The sequence below is a fragment of the Sebastes umbrosus genome, chromosome 21 (genome assembly GCF_015220745.1).
Source record: "Sebastes umbrosus isolate fSebUmb1 chromosome 21, fSebUmb1.pri, whole genome shotgun sequence".
Lineage (NCBI taxonomy): Eukaryota > Metazoa > Chordata > Actinopteri > Perciformes > Sebastidae > Sebastes > Sebastes umbrosus.
Window position 1 is genome coordinate 4,234,947 of NC_051289.1, and position 16,953 is coordinate 4,251,899.

A 16,953-nucleotide genomic window follows, 5' to 3' on the forward strand; every position below is an offset into this window, starting at 1 on the left:
TATGAAATACATTTCCGGAATGATTATCGACAATCTGTTTCCGATAAAGATCTTCGGCTTCCCCTCTATCAAGCATGCCCATCGGGTCCGAACGTGATCCTGATCACTGCAGTGCTATCAGCATCTGTTGTGGTGCTGGGGTGTGGCTTTGTTGCTGCTATGGAAACTACTCACCAGCATCCATGACCGGAGGGAGTTTGCCCGCTTCCAGAGAGAGACAGAGAGAGAGAGCTGGAGCAGGGAGAGCCCTGCCCAAACAAACCCTTCTGTCAGTGCCTGTCAGTCAGAGGCTGTGCAATAAATGCAGGAATTTGTCTTGGTGACATTGCTGCAGGGACATTTTGACAACTAACATGGTAGAACAAGAGCATAGTGGTAAAAGTGGTACAGATGGAACAGAGAAATACAATAAGTGCTAAGGTGAAGCATGAGACATGTTTTAAATATGGCCGCATGTACATATTCTTTAATAAATAAATAGTATGCGTACGTGTCGTTGAGACTATATTATGGCAAAACAACACTTTTTATCAGCAGCAATGTGACACAAAATGAATGTCTAAGAATAACTATGTTGTTTCCACTCTGTTGCAGAGGGACAACCCCATCTCCAAGAGTGCCATCACGACAACTGTCAACAACAATATGAAGAACCGTAATAGCAGCCATGGAAACAGATCTACTTTTCAATCAGGAACCCTGTTGTGAAGCACAATGGAACAGAGTCCTTCATCTGAACTGTTGACAGCAGTTGGTCCAACTTGTTTGGCGGAGTTGAGGGGGAGGAAAAAGGATGTTGATGTCTGACTTACTCTCCTTTGATCTCAATATGCAACCCCGGACAGCCAGTCTCCGACTCTTCCCTTCCCAGCATGCACTGCACGCACACAAACAGCATCCCCCAACATATAGGCTACTGCTTCTTCTTAAGGGTATAGTTGTCTGTGGGATGCATGCAAAGTTAATGTCCTCACATTATTATATAATACATTATTCACATTAAATCCACAAAAGCTAATTACACATAGTGTAATATTTTGTAAGGCATATGCAAGTCTCCCATATATGCTGACAGTTGGCTCAGCTGTGTAACTTGGGTCTCAGAAGGCTAAGAGATAGTGAGGCGAGCATTCTGCATTATGCACTGTAATCCCAGTGGAGACTCAGGTCTTTGTATGGGTCTCCACTGCCCTCTAGATGAGAGGAGAAGAAATTGACACCCTGCTGGAAATGATGAAGAAGCTTCACATCCATTTACAGTTCAGAGAAGATGCTATTTTGGATGCCAACGTGCAACCGAGACTCTTGTTGTATTTCAAAAGACACCTGTGAATTCATCAAACAGAACACTGCAGGCTTAATATGGTGCAGTGTACTGTACAACTTTAATAGAGCAGCCAGCGTACGTGCCTGCCACTTTGCCAGTGCACTGGGCTGAATCGTGTAAGCGCAGAGAAACAATGGGATGTTCAAATCTAAATGGATATTAGGGTTTTTTCGCTGCCTACAGATGGCTGCTGATAACCTTGCTGGGAGAGTTGAGCAAAGCGATATTAATCATAGCGATGCCTCCTCCACTCCCAGAGTCACCGGGCAGGCGTGCATGCAGCTTTAACAGCCAGTGGGAGGTGGTGGTAGTGGTGATGGTGTTGGCGGTGGTGGTGGTGGAGCATGACTCCTGAAATGACTCCATATGCTTCCACTATGCAGCATTCTCTTTCATCTGTGTCTCATCATAAAAAATGTGGGGTGCAAATATCACAGCTTCAGAGGAGGCAGCCCTGCCCTGCGACGGTGGGGGGGTTGAGGGAGGTGACTAGCCTTGGAGACAGTTACATAACAAATAATATGCTGCAACCATGTTGGGAAAAAAACACTGTAGCTTTTGCATCTCATCACTTGTTGGTCTGTGAGTGGTTTAAATAAATTAGTAATTTTAGTTAAAAATTAGTATAATTTTTTTTATATTGTTATGTGTAGCCTTTGCTCTTCTACTGCATAATTTGAACACAAAAAATACAATAAAAATGCACTATTATTATTATTATTGACAAGTTATTATTATTATTATTATTATTATTATTATTTTAAATATTATTTTATTATTTTATTATAGACAAATTATTATTATTATTATTGTTATTATTATTATTATTATTATTATTATTATTATTATTATTATTATTATTACTGTTATAGTTATTTTTATTATTATATTTGTATTATTAACAAGTTATTTTTATTATTTAAGTTATAATAAATTATTAAAATAAATTATATATATATATATTTATTATTTTAAATGTATTATTATTATTTCATCTGTATTATTGGCTGATTATTGATTGTTATTATTACTATTTACGTTATATATATATTATTTATATTTATTATCATTATTTTATCTGTATTATTGACTGATTATTGATTGTTATTATTATTATTTACGTTTTATATATATATATACATATATTTATACTATGCAAGTTATATTTATTGTTTTAATTATAATTATTATTATTATTATCATTATTATTATTATTATTATCATTATTATTATGATGATGATGATGATGATTATTATTATTATCATTATCATTATTATTATCATTATCATTATTATTATCATTATTATTATTATTATTATTATTATTATTATTACTATTATTATTATTATATATTATTATTATTATCATTATTATTATTATTATTATTATTATTATTATTACTATTATTATTATTATTATATTATTATTATTATTATTATTATTATCATTATTATTATTATTATTACTATCATTACTAATATTATTATTATTATCATTATTATTATATTTATTATTATTATTATTATTATTATTATCATTATTATTATTATTATTACTATCATTACTAATATTATTATTATATTTATTATTATTATTATTATTATCATTATTATTATTATTATTACTATCATTACTAATATTATTATTATTATCATTATTATTATTATTATTATTATTATTATTATATGTATTATTATTATTATTATTATTATTATTATTATATGTATTATTATTATTATTATTACATGCATTATTGTTATTATTAGTGGGTGGGCTAATACCAGTGAGCTCATCCTCCCCGAGCTCTCTACAGGTGATTGGTTTTCTTCCCCCTCCAATCACAACCCGCCTGCAAAGTGGCTCTGTGGTCAGTTTGGATCTCTTTTCTTTTAGTCGAAGTAACCTTTTAGCGAACTATCCAAGTTTACCATCACCGACAGGATATAACACTTCCTCCACCGTGGCTTTCTGCATCCATCCTCCTCTCTACAGCGAGTTAACCTCACTTTTATAACACAAATAACATTTAATAAATCCCTCTGAGAGGCGTCCTGCAGGGAGCTAACCAGCGTTAGCATCGAGGCTAGCATGACAACCAGAAGAAGAAGAGCCATCATCATCTTCATCATCCTCTCCTGTGGCTCTAATAGCAGCAGGTAAGTTGAAACTCCTTCTCAAGCTAGTTTTCTTTCTGTTGTCTCCGTGGGAATCGAGTGGGAAGCCTTTTAATAACACACAAGTTAGTTGCGAGTTGAAATGAAAGTGTTAGCTGGCTGCTAAATGGCGCAGGGTTCAGGGTAAACTGAGGCTAAGCTAATGTTAGCAGCCCTGTCAGCTAGCCTCAGTGTCTCTGTTCCTTATGCAAACACAGCTGTCTGATGTCTGATCTTTGGGCTTCAAAAGCTGCTTTGCAATCGGCTGCATGGTGGTGCATGGTTGTCGTGCACATTTGCACAGAAGATATGTCTTTTTTTCTGTCGTGTCCTCTTTTATTTACCACTCTACTCTTCCATATGTGGGTTTCTGCACTAATGTGCACTCTGTGGTGTTGAAGCAACAAAACTTGTTCTACATTACTAAAGACTAAAGGAAATGTGAATTGGAAAAAGAGCAAATGGGAACTTGAGAATGCTAGTGTAGGTGTGTGTTATACATATTTTCCTTTTTTTTTTTTTACTTTATTGTCATTAATACAAATTAACAGGCTATTTACATATTTACATGTTACATATATATGTTATATGTTTACATATTACATATTTACACATATTTCAGTTTATGATGTAATTATTGCTCAATAGAGAAGGAAAATACATCATGTGACAACAATTTGCTGAGACATGGTGCATCTCATGGTGGCTAATAAAATCATATTAATCATGTATTTTTATTTATTTAATAAAATTAATCATGCATTTTTATTAATCATGCATTTTTAAATAGGGAGATACAGATATGTGACAACAATTTGCTGAGACATGGTGCATCTTCTGTTGCTAATAAATCATATTAATCATGTATTTATTAAATAGATTAGACTGTTTTATATTAGTCTGTCTTTCTTGCATCTCTCTGTCATATATGGGTTTTTGCACTAATGTGTGCACTGTGGTGCTGTTGTAGCAACAAAACTTGTTCAACATTATTCATTTATTTTTATTATTATTATTAATATTATTTTCAAAATCTAGCTCCATATTGTATCCCACAGTGATCCCACATGTTTCAGCTTATGATGTAATTAATGCCCAATAGAGAAGGAAAATACAGACAACAATTTGCTGATACATGGTGCATCTTCTGTGGCTAATACATCATAGTAATCATGTATTTTAAATAGATTAGACTGATGTATTTTTATATTAGTCTGTCTTTCTTGCCCTCTGTGGTGGTGTTGTAGCAACAAAACTTATTCTACATTATTAAAGACTAAAGGAAATCGCATCATATCATATTGTGTCCCACAGTGATCCCACATATTTCAATTTATGATGTAATTAATGCCCAATAGAGAAGGAAAATACAGAAATGTGACAACAATTTGCTGAGATATGGTGCATCTTCTGTGGCTAATAAATCATATTAATCATGTATTTTAAATAGATTAGACTGTTTTATATTAGTCTGTCTTTCTTGCACTCTGTGGTGGTGTTGTAGCAACACAACTTGTTCTACATTATTAAAGACTAAAGGAAATTGGAATTGGAAAAAGAGCAAATAGGAACTTGAGAATGCTAGTGTGGGTGTGTGTTGTGCATATTTTCAAAATCTAGCTCCATATTGTATCCCACAGTGATCCCACATATTTCAGTTTAGGATAGAATAGAATAGAGACTTTATTGTCATTGTCATGGAAAACAACGAAAAACAGTTGAGCAACTCTTGGCAGTAAAAGCAAACATAAAAACATTCAAATTAAAATATAGACAAATAAAAGGATCATAAAGTGCAGGTGCCATGATTATGGTTCAGCAGCTAGTGTGATGTAATTAAAAGCATGATGTAATTAATGCCCAATAGAGAAGGAAAATACAGAAATGTGACAACAATTGCTGAGACATGGTGCATCTTCTGTGGCTAATAAATCATGTATTTTAAATAGATTAGACTGATTATTAGTCTGTCTTTCATGCATCTCTCTGTTTCACAGGTCTCCATTATGGTGTACAGCTGTGAGCCTATTGTTCCCAAATGGATGATGATTATTATGATGTCAGCCTCCCACATCTGTATCATTCACTCATGCCTGCAGGAATTCTCACCAACCCCTACAGGTTATTTGCATTTCTTTTTTTATCTTTCTCATTTGGTTTGACTATAAAATATGTATATTTGCATATATTGTACCCCTGTGTATCACAATGTAGCTAAGATCAGGGCTGTGTTCAATGCCCACCTTAAAAATGTCTGCACACTCATTTCTTATTTCTCAGTATTGCATATGCAGTGAATTGGTGTTTGCACAGTTCATCTGGTGTTAGACATATGTATTGCAGTGTCAAACGTTACCCACAGATGTGTTGTAATCATGAATATATCTAATGATGTTATACACAAACTATTGTTTGTGTGTAGACAGGTGTTGTGTGCAAACAGTATGATAGTTGGTAATGCCTGAGAATGCAGATATTATACTTTGAAACATCTGTATAGAGGCTTCCTTGAGTTTCCATATTGATTCTTACTGAAAATACTTAATAATAGGATTATTAACTAGGCTTTACACTCTTACATCTGAAGCAAGGAGTTACAGTTAATGCACTTCTGTGTGTATACCTCTACAGCTGCAACGATTAATTGATTAGTTGTCAACTATTAAATTAATCGGCAACAATTTTGACAATCGATTAATTGGTTTTGAGTAATTTCTTTTAAGAAAAAAAGTCCAAATTTTCTGATTTCAGCTTCTTAAATGTGAATATATTCTGGTTTCTTTACTCCTCTATGACAGTAAACTGAATATCTTTGAGTTGTGAACAAAACAAGAGACGTCATCTTGGGCTTTGGGAAACACTGATCGACCATTTTTCACCTTTCTGACATTTTATAGACCAAACGACTAATCGATTAATTGAGAAATAACTGACAGGTTAATCGACAATGAAAATAATCGTTAGTTGCAGTCCTATATACCTCTCTGTCTGTCTTTGGGCCAGTGTTGAGTACCATATGCTGAGTAACCACATATCCATTCTTTATGCAAGCCACTCTTTTGGGACACATTTAAATCAAACATAAACATTAAACCTTGTGTTGAAATGTTCAGCAGCTGTTGGCCTACATATTAAAAATGGATGAGGCGTATCATTTTGTTGACTTAGAAAGTAGTCTGATCATTTGTGCCAAACACATTGCCTTCAGCATTTCAGAAATGATCAGCTTTGGAAGTCGGTGACTGATTTGTGTGCAGTAACTGAGAGTTGTTTGATTTAAACAAACATCCAGACAGCTGCAGTATGTCGTCAGTGGAAAAGGCACGACATGTCTCATCTAACAGGTGATCAAATGTAAATAACATCGCAGTACGTCAGTAATGTGCAGGGGGACCTGTCAGGATGCACAGTTTGCCCACCCTCCAAGCTTTTGTGCTGCAGCAGCCAGAAGACTGTGCTGGTTTCCACATCTGACAGTTACGAACAAGAAGATGAAGCTACACTGGGATGAAGCAACACTTGTTGGCAGTTGACAAATTAAACAATGTTGTCTGTCTGAGTGTATCTTGATTTCTGTTTGCTTGACAAAGCGTGAATCCATGGATCTATCCTGCGTTTGTTTTGGTCATAACATCATATACCGACCATTACAAACAATTACAACACCACAGCGTACTATTTTTTATTGTTTATGGCCAGGCACATTGTCAAAAATTACATAAGAGTATCAGTAATTTTAGGTAAAGAGTGTTTGTTTTGGACTGTTAATTAACTTCAAGAATAAGTCAACTTCAGTATTTTCTTCCTGGCTGTATTTGTATAGCTTTTGCCATATTGCCAATCTTAATTTTATCAATTTCTTAATTATAAGCATGGCATACTTTCAGTTTGCAGGGTGTACTCCTCTCCAGCACTGCTTGAGACAATGAATAATTCATCCCTAAACCAACATTACATAGCTTTACTAAATTGGATTTTACTGCCCAACCATTTTATAATGAGTAGGGATGCACCGATCCAATTTTTTCAGTCCCGATACCGATAGCGATCCCTGGGCTTTGGGTATCGGCTGATACCGAGTACCGATCCGATACCGGTGTTTAATGAAGAAGATGTATGCCTCACTGGGTGGAAGTGACCAAGATCATTCTTTTATGTGTAAGACAGCATCAGACTCGACTTAAAAATTGCTTTCCTAATAAATAAATACATAGATATACATTTACTGAATTGTTATTTATTAATAAAATAATAAGTCGTACTCCAGCAACTTGGTAATTTTTTTTCAAAATTAACAGTTGAAATGTGAAGTTTTTTAATGCAGCAACAAATTGGTCAAAACTTAAACAGGAATTAAAATTCCAATATAAAATGTATATAAACATAGAGTCAATATCAAACCGGTATCGTTATTGGTGCATCCCTAATTATGAGATATTCTATTTGTTGTGTCCAGTCTCTGCAGGTGCATGCATAGTATGTGAGTAAACACAATATTTTGTATTTTTGTATAACAAATATATATATTGATGGCAACACAGTTGTAGGGGATGTGAATGTTTCCCCACTTTTCTAGCTTTAACCCTGTTTAGCAGATACAGTTCACTTGTAATAATAGTGGAGAATTGTAGTATGTTGGTGCTTGTACCACAGGGTGGCGCTACCTGCAAAATAATTTAATCTACCGGGCAGAACAGGTGTCCTATTTTTGGTTGCACATTAATTTCAACACACGAGACGGAAGTTTGAAATTGTGACCTTTCAAGGTTAAAAAAAAAAAATCTAACAAAACCATATGTGATTGTGTTTTTACCTGGAAATATAATGTGTTTTATTGCTGTAGTGTGACAGTTTTTCCTTTTTCTTTTATTGCTGCAAAATAAATAATAGATATGGTCAAAAGAAGGATTTTCTGTGAAATAATATGAGTTTAGAATGATTTATTCCAGATGTGTTCAACATTGTTTTTATCTGCTTTATACATATTTAGTTATAGTTCTAGATATTCACATGGTCTAAAATTAACTTTTTTCACTGCCTGCCACTGTGGCAGGTAAGTATTTTTTTTTTGTCTGCCACTCAGAAATTGTATCTGCCACTTTTAAAATCTATGCGCTAAATGAAGGAATAACATTTTAGATCTGATGTAATTCAATGTTCAATATAATTTACATGAAAAACATTCTATACATGGTAAATTACAGTGTTCAAATGACACCGTAGCTTCCAGGGGAGCCCTGTTTTTGGGGGGTGGGAGGGTACTGTAGCCTACACACTACTGTACTGTAGTTTGTTATTGCCATCTGTAGTGGTTATTTGCATAAAAACTTAATTGTGATTATTTAAATATAATATTTATAATCAGGTCATAATTCCCTTTCCCTTATATTGCTGTGAAAAAAATATTTTTTTTTTCTCAAATATTGCTTCATTTTTTTTTTATAGAGAATAAATCAAAAATCTAATCTAACATAATTAGGTGATTGTGTTTTTACCTGGAAACAATGTATTTTATTGCTGTGTGGCGACAGTTTTTCTTTTTCTTTTATTGCTGTAAAAAAAAAAAAAATAGATATGGTCAAAAGAATTATTTTCTGTGAAATAATATGAGTTTAGAATGATTTATTCCAGATGTGTTCAACATTATTGTTTTTATCTGCTTCATACATATTCTCTTGTTTTCATAGTTCAACATTATTTTCTCAAATATTGCAAAAAAAATATTATTTTTTATTTTTTCATCATAGAGAATAAATCTGTCCTCGTACATACATCAGCATCATCATCATCATCCCTGTCGTATTACAGGATGAGAACATCCCGAGCCTGGGAAGTTCTCATCCTCTTCATCAGCATCCAGCATCTCAAATAAAATATCTCAGAATTAGGGATGCACCGATATCGATACCGGATCAGATCGATATTGACTGTTTATATACATTTTATACAGGAATCTTAATTCCTGTTTAAGTTTTGACCAATTTGTTGCTGCATTCAAAAAATTTACATTTCAACTGTAATTCCTGTTGATTTTTTTTTCATAGAGAATAAATCGAAATCTAACTAACATAATTAGGTGATTGTGTTTTTACCTGGAAATATAATGTATTTTATTGCTGTAGTGCGACAGTTTTTCTTTTTCTTTTATTGCTGCAAAAAATAATAATAATGTAATCTAATGGGCAGAACAGGCGTCCTATTTTTGGTTGCACATTAATTTTAACACGATACGGAAGTTAGAAATTGTGTCCTTTTTAAGGTTAAAAAAAATAATCTTATTTATTATTTTTTTTTTTTTTTTTCTTTTATTGCTGCAAAATAAATAATAGATATGGTCAAAAGAATGATTTTCTGTGAAATAATATGAGTTTAGAATGAATTATTCCAGATGTGTTCAATATTGTTTTTATCTGCTTCATACATGCATTTTTTTTTTTTTATTTCATACAGAATAAATCTGTCCTCTTGTATACGTCAGCATCATCATCATCATCCCTGTCGTATTACAGGATGAGAACATCCCGAGCCTGGGAAGTTCACATCCTCTTCATCAGCATCCAGCATCTCTCACCCCCACCGTTGCTACGCTACCTCCTCCTCCTCCTCCTCCCCCCCCCCACCACCACCACCACCAAGTACCCCAAGGGTCTCGCGAGCGCGCACGCGTGCGAAACTGCGTGGGAATGGCTGTTTGTGTGATCGAGGGGGTTGGGCCGCTTCTCGGATCTGAAGCTGCGAGAGCTGCATGAGTTTGTAATGTCCGCCATGTTGGCCATGGCGTATTGAACCGGAGGAGGGAACAGCGGAGCCTGCGAGAAAAAGAATCCGACAGAGAGCGACCGAACTCGGGCCTGCTCGGGCTCTGTTCGGACCCCCTACTTTACACCTCAATCCACCGGTTTGACTCTTCAAAACGCTTCCTCCATGAGAACTCGAGGCGTTCCTGCTGTTATTCCTAGCAGATTTGAATATATGCTGCATCTTTTAATATAAAAACAATGAGTAAGTTGTCGTTTCGGGCTCGGGCGCTGGATGCTAGTAAGCCTCTACCCGTCTTCCGCTGCGAGGATCTACCGGACCTGCACGAGTATGCCTCCATCAACCGGGCGGTGCCGCAGATGCCCACCGGGATGGAGAAAGAGGAGGAATCGGTATGTTGTTTCACTGCGTGCCCGCCTCATTGTGGATGTTTCTCGGCCGTGTTTCCACCATCCCTCCGAGGCTCCTCTTGCTGCCTGCGCAAGGCTCGGTGCAAAATGGCGGCCATAATCTTTTCTCATACACACGACGGATCTCGACGAATACTGAAGATAACCGCCATTATCCACCACTTATGTGACCGTAACGTCTCAAGGGTTTGGTATTGTGTTAGTGAGCCGTGTTTCTGTGTGTTGTTTTGCTTGAAATTGCACCAGAAAGCACAAAGAAAGTCACGTGACTTGTTTCTGCTCCACCATTTTGTTGACTTTCTCTTCGGGTATAAAGGCAGAGTAGATGGGCCTCCTCCTCTCTCTCTCGGACGGGGTGTACTTTCAGTGAACAAATGCCAGGGGGAGACAGTGAGACACACTCCTACAGCCCTGGGTTGTTTGACAGCTAGGTGTTGACAGCTCCAGCTCTGCCATGTGTGCTGCACACACTGCCTGGCTGCAGAGAGAGAGAGATCCTGCAGATCCTGCAGGATTGCACAGTGTGCACAGGGAGCTTTATGGGTTTTCACATGCATGGTATGGCGATGATAGTGTTATCCTATAGAGGGGAGGATGCATTTGTGTTTTGAGCACCTGTTTTGGTCAACTAGATAGCAGTCTGGGTTGGTGTAGCCATGCTTCAAGTGCTTCTTTCAGTGTGGTTTGTAAACAGTTGTGCTTTTATTTTGAAATGTGCACACATTTCTTTAGAACCTTCATGGATGCTTTGATTGCCACTAAGAGCTATAGTTTAATTACTGATAAGGTGGGTTTTTTCTATATATATAACATGGTATGGCGATGATAGTGTTATCCTATAGAGAGGAGGATGCATTTGTGTTTTGAGCACCTGTTTTGGTCAACTAGATAGCAGTCTGGGTTGGTGTAGCCATGCTTCAAGTGCTTCTTTCAGTGTGGTTTGTAAACAGTTGTGCTTTTATTTTGAAATGTGCACACATTTCTTTAGAACCTTCATGGATGCTTTGATTGCCACTAAGAGCTATAGTTTAATTACTGATAAGGTGGGTTTTTTCTATATACATAACATGGTATGGTGATGATAGTGTTATCCTATAGAGAGGAGGATGCATTTGTGTTTTGAGCACCTGTTTTGGTCAACAAGATAGCAGTCTGGGTTGATGTAGCAATATTTAAAGTGCTTCTTTCAGTGTAAACAGTTGTGCTTTTATTTTGAAATGTGCACACATTTCTTTATAACCTTCATGGATGCTTTGATTGCCACTAAGAGCTATAGTTTAATTACTGATAAGGTGGATTTTTTCTATATATATAACATGGTATGGTGATGATAGTGTTATCCTATAGAGAGGAGGATGCATTTGTGTTTTGAGCACCTGTTTTGGTCAACTAGATAGCAGTCTGGGTTGATGTAGCCATGCTTCAAGTGTAAACAGTTGTGCTTTTATTTTGAAATGTGCACACATTTCTTTATAACCTTCATGGATGCTTTGATTGCCACTAAGAGCTATAGTTTAATTACTGATAAGGTGGGGTTTTTCTATATATATAACATGGTATGGTGATGATAGTGTTATACTATAGAGAGGAAGATGCATTTGTGTTTTGAGCACCTGTTTTGGTCAACAAGATAGCAGTCTGGGTTGGTGTAGCAATATTTAAAGTGCTTCTTTCAGTGTGGTTTGTAAACAGTTGTGAGTTGAAGTGAATTTATTTTGTAATCTGTACACATGTGTTACAGTTGCAATGCAGAATGCTCTTTATAACCTTCATGGATGCTTTGATTGCCACTAAGAGCTATAGTTTAATTACTGAGCACCTGTTTTTTCAGTGTGTGGTTTGTAAACAGTTGTGCTTTTATTTTGAAATGTGCACACATTTCTTTATAACCTTCATGGATGCTTTGATTGCCACAAAGAGCTTTAGTTTAATTACTGATAAGGTGTTTTTTTTCCCTATATTTAGATAGTCTAATATTTGTTTTTAGCTTGTTGACTCTCTTGACTATTACTAGTTTGTTTACTCTTGTGTCATGTTCTTTCCTTCTGAAACAAAGGAACATAATTCACATTGATAGTGTTATCCTATAGAGAGGAAGATGCATTTGTGTTTTGAGCACCCGTTTTGGTCAACAAGATAGCAGTCTGGGTTGGTGTAGCCATGCTTAAAGTGCTTCTTTCAGTGTAAACAGTTGTGCTTTTATTTTGTAATGTGTACATGTGTTATCCTAGGGAGGAAGATGCATTCGTGTTTTCAGCACCTGTGTTGAATTTATTTTGTAATGTGTTACAGTTGTCATGCAGAATATTCTTTATAACCTTCATGGATGCTTTGATTGCCACTAAGAGCTATAGTTTAATTACTGAGCACATGTTTTGGTCACTGGGCACACAACAAGATAGTGGATTGGTGTAGCCATGTTTAAAGTGCTTTTTTCAGTGTGTGGTTTGTAAATAGTTGTGCTTTTATTTTGAAATGTGCACACATTTCTTTATAACCTTCATGGATGCTTTGATTGCCACAAAGAGCTTTAGTTTAATTACTGATAAGGTGTTTTTTTTCCTATATTTAGATTGTCTAATATCTGTTTGAGCTTGTTGACTCTCTTGACTATTACTAGTTTGTTTACTTTTGTGTCATATTCTTTCTTTCTGAAACAAAAGAACATAATTCACATTGATAGTGTTATCCTAGAGAGGATGCTGCATTAGTGTTTTGTGCAAGACACATGTTTTGGTCACTGGGCACACAACAAGATAGCAGTCTGGATTGGTATAGCCACGTTTAAAGTGCTTCTTTCAGTGTGTGGTTTGTAAACAGTTGTGAGTTGAAGTTAATTTATTTTGTAATCTGTACACATGTGTTACAGTTGCCATGCAGAATGTTCATTATAACCTTCATGGATGCTTTGATTGCCACTAAGAGCTGTAGTTTAAATACTGATAAGGTGTTTTTTTTTCTATATATATAACGTGGTATGGCGATGATAGTGTTATCCTATAGAGAGGAAGCTGCATTAGTGTTTTGAGCACATGTTTTGGTCACTGGGCACACAACAAGATAGCAGTCTGGATTGGTGTAGCCATATTTAAAGTGCTTCTTTCAGTGTGTGGTTTGTAAACAGTGAATTTATTTTGTAATGTGTACACATGTGTTGTCCTAGAGAGGAAGCTGCATTCGTGTTTTCAGCATGACACATGTGTTGGTCACTGGGCACACAACTAGATAGCAGTTTGGGTTGGTATGACCATATTTAAAGTGCTTCTTTCAGTGTGGTTTGTAAACAGTTGTACACATTTCTGCGTAATGTGTTACAATTGCCATGCACAATGTTCTTAATAACCTTCATGGATGCTTTGATTGCCACTAAGAGCCAGCGGTATATCACACTAAACAAATATATATAACATGGTATGGTGATGATAGTGTTATCCTAGAGAGAGGAAGCTGCGTTCGTGTTTTGAGCACATGTTTTGGTCACTGGGCACACAACAAGATAGCAGTCTGGATTGGTGTAGCCATGTTTAAAGTGCTTCTTTTAGTGTGGTTTGTAAACAGTTGTGAGTTTAGTGACTATATTTTGCTGTCATGCAGAATGTCCTTTATAACCGTCATGGATGCTTTGATTGCCACTAAGAGCTATAGTTTAAATACTGATAAGGTCTTTTTTTTCTCTATATTTAGATTGTCTAATATTTGTTTTGGCTTGTTCACTCTCTCGTCTACGACTATCCTAGTTTGTTTACTCTTGTGTCATACTCACACGTAAGTCTTGTTTAAATATAGAAATGATTTGCATTGAGCTTGTAGACAGATTATGTAAAGCCACAACTTTTAAACCACAGATAGATGTACTTTATTGATCCCAAATTGGGAAGTTAATTGTGTTACAGCAGCAGGTTATCCAGGTAATGCACATACAGGAACAGTACTTTAAATGTACATGTAAACACTAGAGGAATATATCCATAGAATACAAAATATAAGGAATATCAGAATACACTATAGATATACCAGACTACTACAACTAGCATACAAAATCTAAATTATAAACATAGAATAACCCACTATATACATTAGCAAGTGTACAATAACATACTGTATACATTAGCAATGTGTGCAAGTTAAAATGTTCCGTTTTTTAGTTACAAAATAATTGAGGTAGTAAATGTGCAAATAATCAACATGTGAAAGAATATTACAGGACTAAACTAGGTCAGGTTGGCGATAGCTCAGATATAGCCATAAGCACAAGTCAAACAGGGTCACTCATTCATTGTCCACACTGTAGAATAGGCTCTCCAACTAACCTACCTGAACTGCTTTTAAATAGTTAGATTATTTATGGATGGATATTGTTGTTAGTTAATAGCTGGAAAGAAAGAAAGCATAAATGCCTAGCGTATTAGCTGGTGTTTATTACCCCTTTCGACCCCGCTCTCTGTCCCTTCGTCAGCAGGAGAGCCCCTCTATGCCGCCGAGATGCCTCAGCAGACACAAACACTAGGAGAGCACATACGGGAGCCCGCGAAGTCAGCAGAAATCCTGCCCCCTCCTGCCGGCCCTCCCCCCCACCTACTGTACACATACACACAGCGGCATTACATAACAGAGTGACGGTGGAGATAAAGAGGACAGTTTTACTACAAGGCTGTGCATGGCTTAGCTCCCTGACCCACATCCTGTCCAGCAACAATGGAGTCTTGCTGTGCCGAGCTGGCTGAGTGACCACACACTGACCTGAGAATATTGTCTATTTAAGAAGCAAGTAAACATGCGTGGTGATGTAGCTTTGACGACGTGCACACATAGGAAGGAATATATGTTTGTAACCCGCCAGTTCTGTTTGCAGTTTATCAGGATATACAGTTTGATGCTGGAAAGAATACATCTGGAGTCAGTGATAAGCTGAATCGTAGCTGATGGACGTCTTTTTTTGGCTCATTTGAATCACCAAAATAAGTGTCTTTGTGCGTCTGCCTCATCAGCATTCATGGCGTCAAACCTGCCAGAAATAATTAACCTCTAAAAGCACTATTTGTGCGCCATCATTAGTTGCAATGGAACCGGAAATATGGCACTTCATTCACTAATAATCTGTCCTCGCACAATCTCCTGCACGGCATAAAAACAATTCACCTGCTGTGCTCCACTGTGGCTTTTTTTAACAGACATCACATGAGTATATGTTCTGTTTTAAAGCTTTGTATTTCAGTGCGACAGTACATTGCAGTTTGCAGAAGCAGTAGAGTTAGTGTACATCACCATGACGGTGGCCAACAGGAACATTTTGTCCCATCACCTAATCAGGGAGTCTGTTATTGTTACATTTGCACTGATAGTTAGAAATGCAGAGATTCATCGAGTCTGAGGAGCGTTGCGTGTCAAGGTGTCATAAATTATAAAAGTTGTCTTAGTACTCAAAATAAAGAGAACTTGCCACGATGACCACATGAGCTTTTGAAGAAACACACCCTCATTACGGTTGTATAGCTCTTCTACACCACCAACAACATGTGTTGCATGTCTTGCAACTTAGATGCTGTCATAATGGTGTTTTGCGGTAGTTTATTAAGGGCAATGTTGTTTCTCCTTTGAATTATAGATGTTGTAAAACCTCAATCGTGTTGAGTTTACTTAGATGGGAAGGAATTTAGTGGTAGCCTGTCTTGTTTTTTTGGCTGCCTGCTTGTTTCATTGCATGCATTGCTGTGCTTTGTGGATATTTTTTAAATGGGGTGTATATGCCTTGACTCACTGAGCAGATTGCATTTTCCCCAAGACTTCATTGCCTTCCTCTAGTTCGGCATGAGCTGAAAACACCTGCTGGAGGCCACACTTTTGTTGCCATGGCAACTTTTGTTGGAGTCATCTATTTTTCTTGGGAACATTTAATGGAAGGAACGCGTGGTGCTGTGAAAAATAGATTTTCATTTGTCTCTCTTCTATCTGCATCTGTGGCCGTGACAGAAAGCGGCACTGCCGCTGTGAAGTCTCCACAGTCCCAGAACATTTTGTGTAGAAAGAACAAGAGAACTGGAGGCTCGATATTAGTTTATTTTCTGGGGTGAGAAGCAGAGGACTACTACTACTACTACGCTGTGACTGAGGGGTTTTCAGTATTTGTGCCCACTGTGTGTCCATTAACAGGACAGAAATAATGTGCAGTGGTGTTTTCTCTTAAAGTGTCCTTGAACTCTTCCCTAGGGATGGCAAACCCCGTATTTAAACGAGCCCTGGGGGTTAAATTATTCAAGACCGTAGTGTTGATAAGCTTCAACATTACTGGTTCTTGTATCAGTA

General features: G+C 36.5%; 1 protein-coding gene across 2 annotated transcripts in view; it reads left to right on the forward strand.

Moving 5' to 3' along the window:
• Positions 1-3,199: 3,199 nt before the first annotated feature.
• epc1a (enhancer of polycomb homolog 1 (Drosophila) a) overlaps positions 3,200-16,953 on the forward strand; it is a 38,740-nt gene continuing 24,986 nt past the window's right edge. The window contains exons 1-2 of one of the 2 annotated variants that reach the window (XM_037756756.1): positions 3,200-3,484; positions 5,479-5,602. Coding sequence is in view for 1 of the 2 variants with exons in the window: in XM_037756755.1 (XP_037612683.1) it covers positions 10,480-10,632 (153 nt within the window). In the remaining variant the exon portion in view is untranslated. Of the gene's footprint in view, positions 3,485-5,478; positions 5,603-10,016; positions 10,633-16,953 lie in introns of those variants that run through there. The other variant, XM_037756755.1, reaches the window with a different exon arrangement.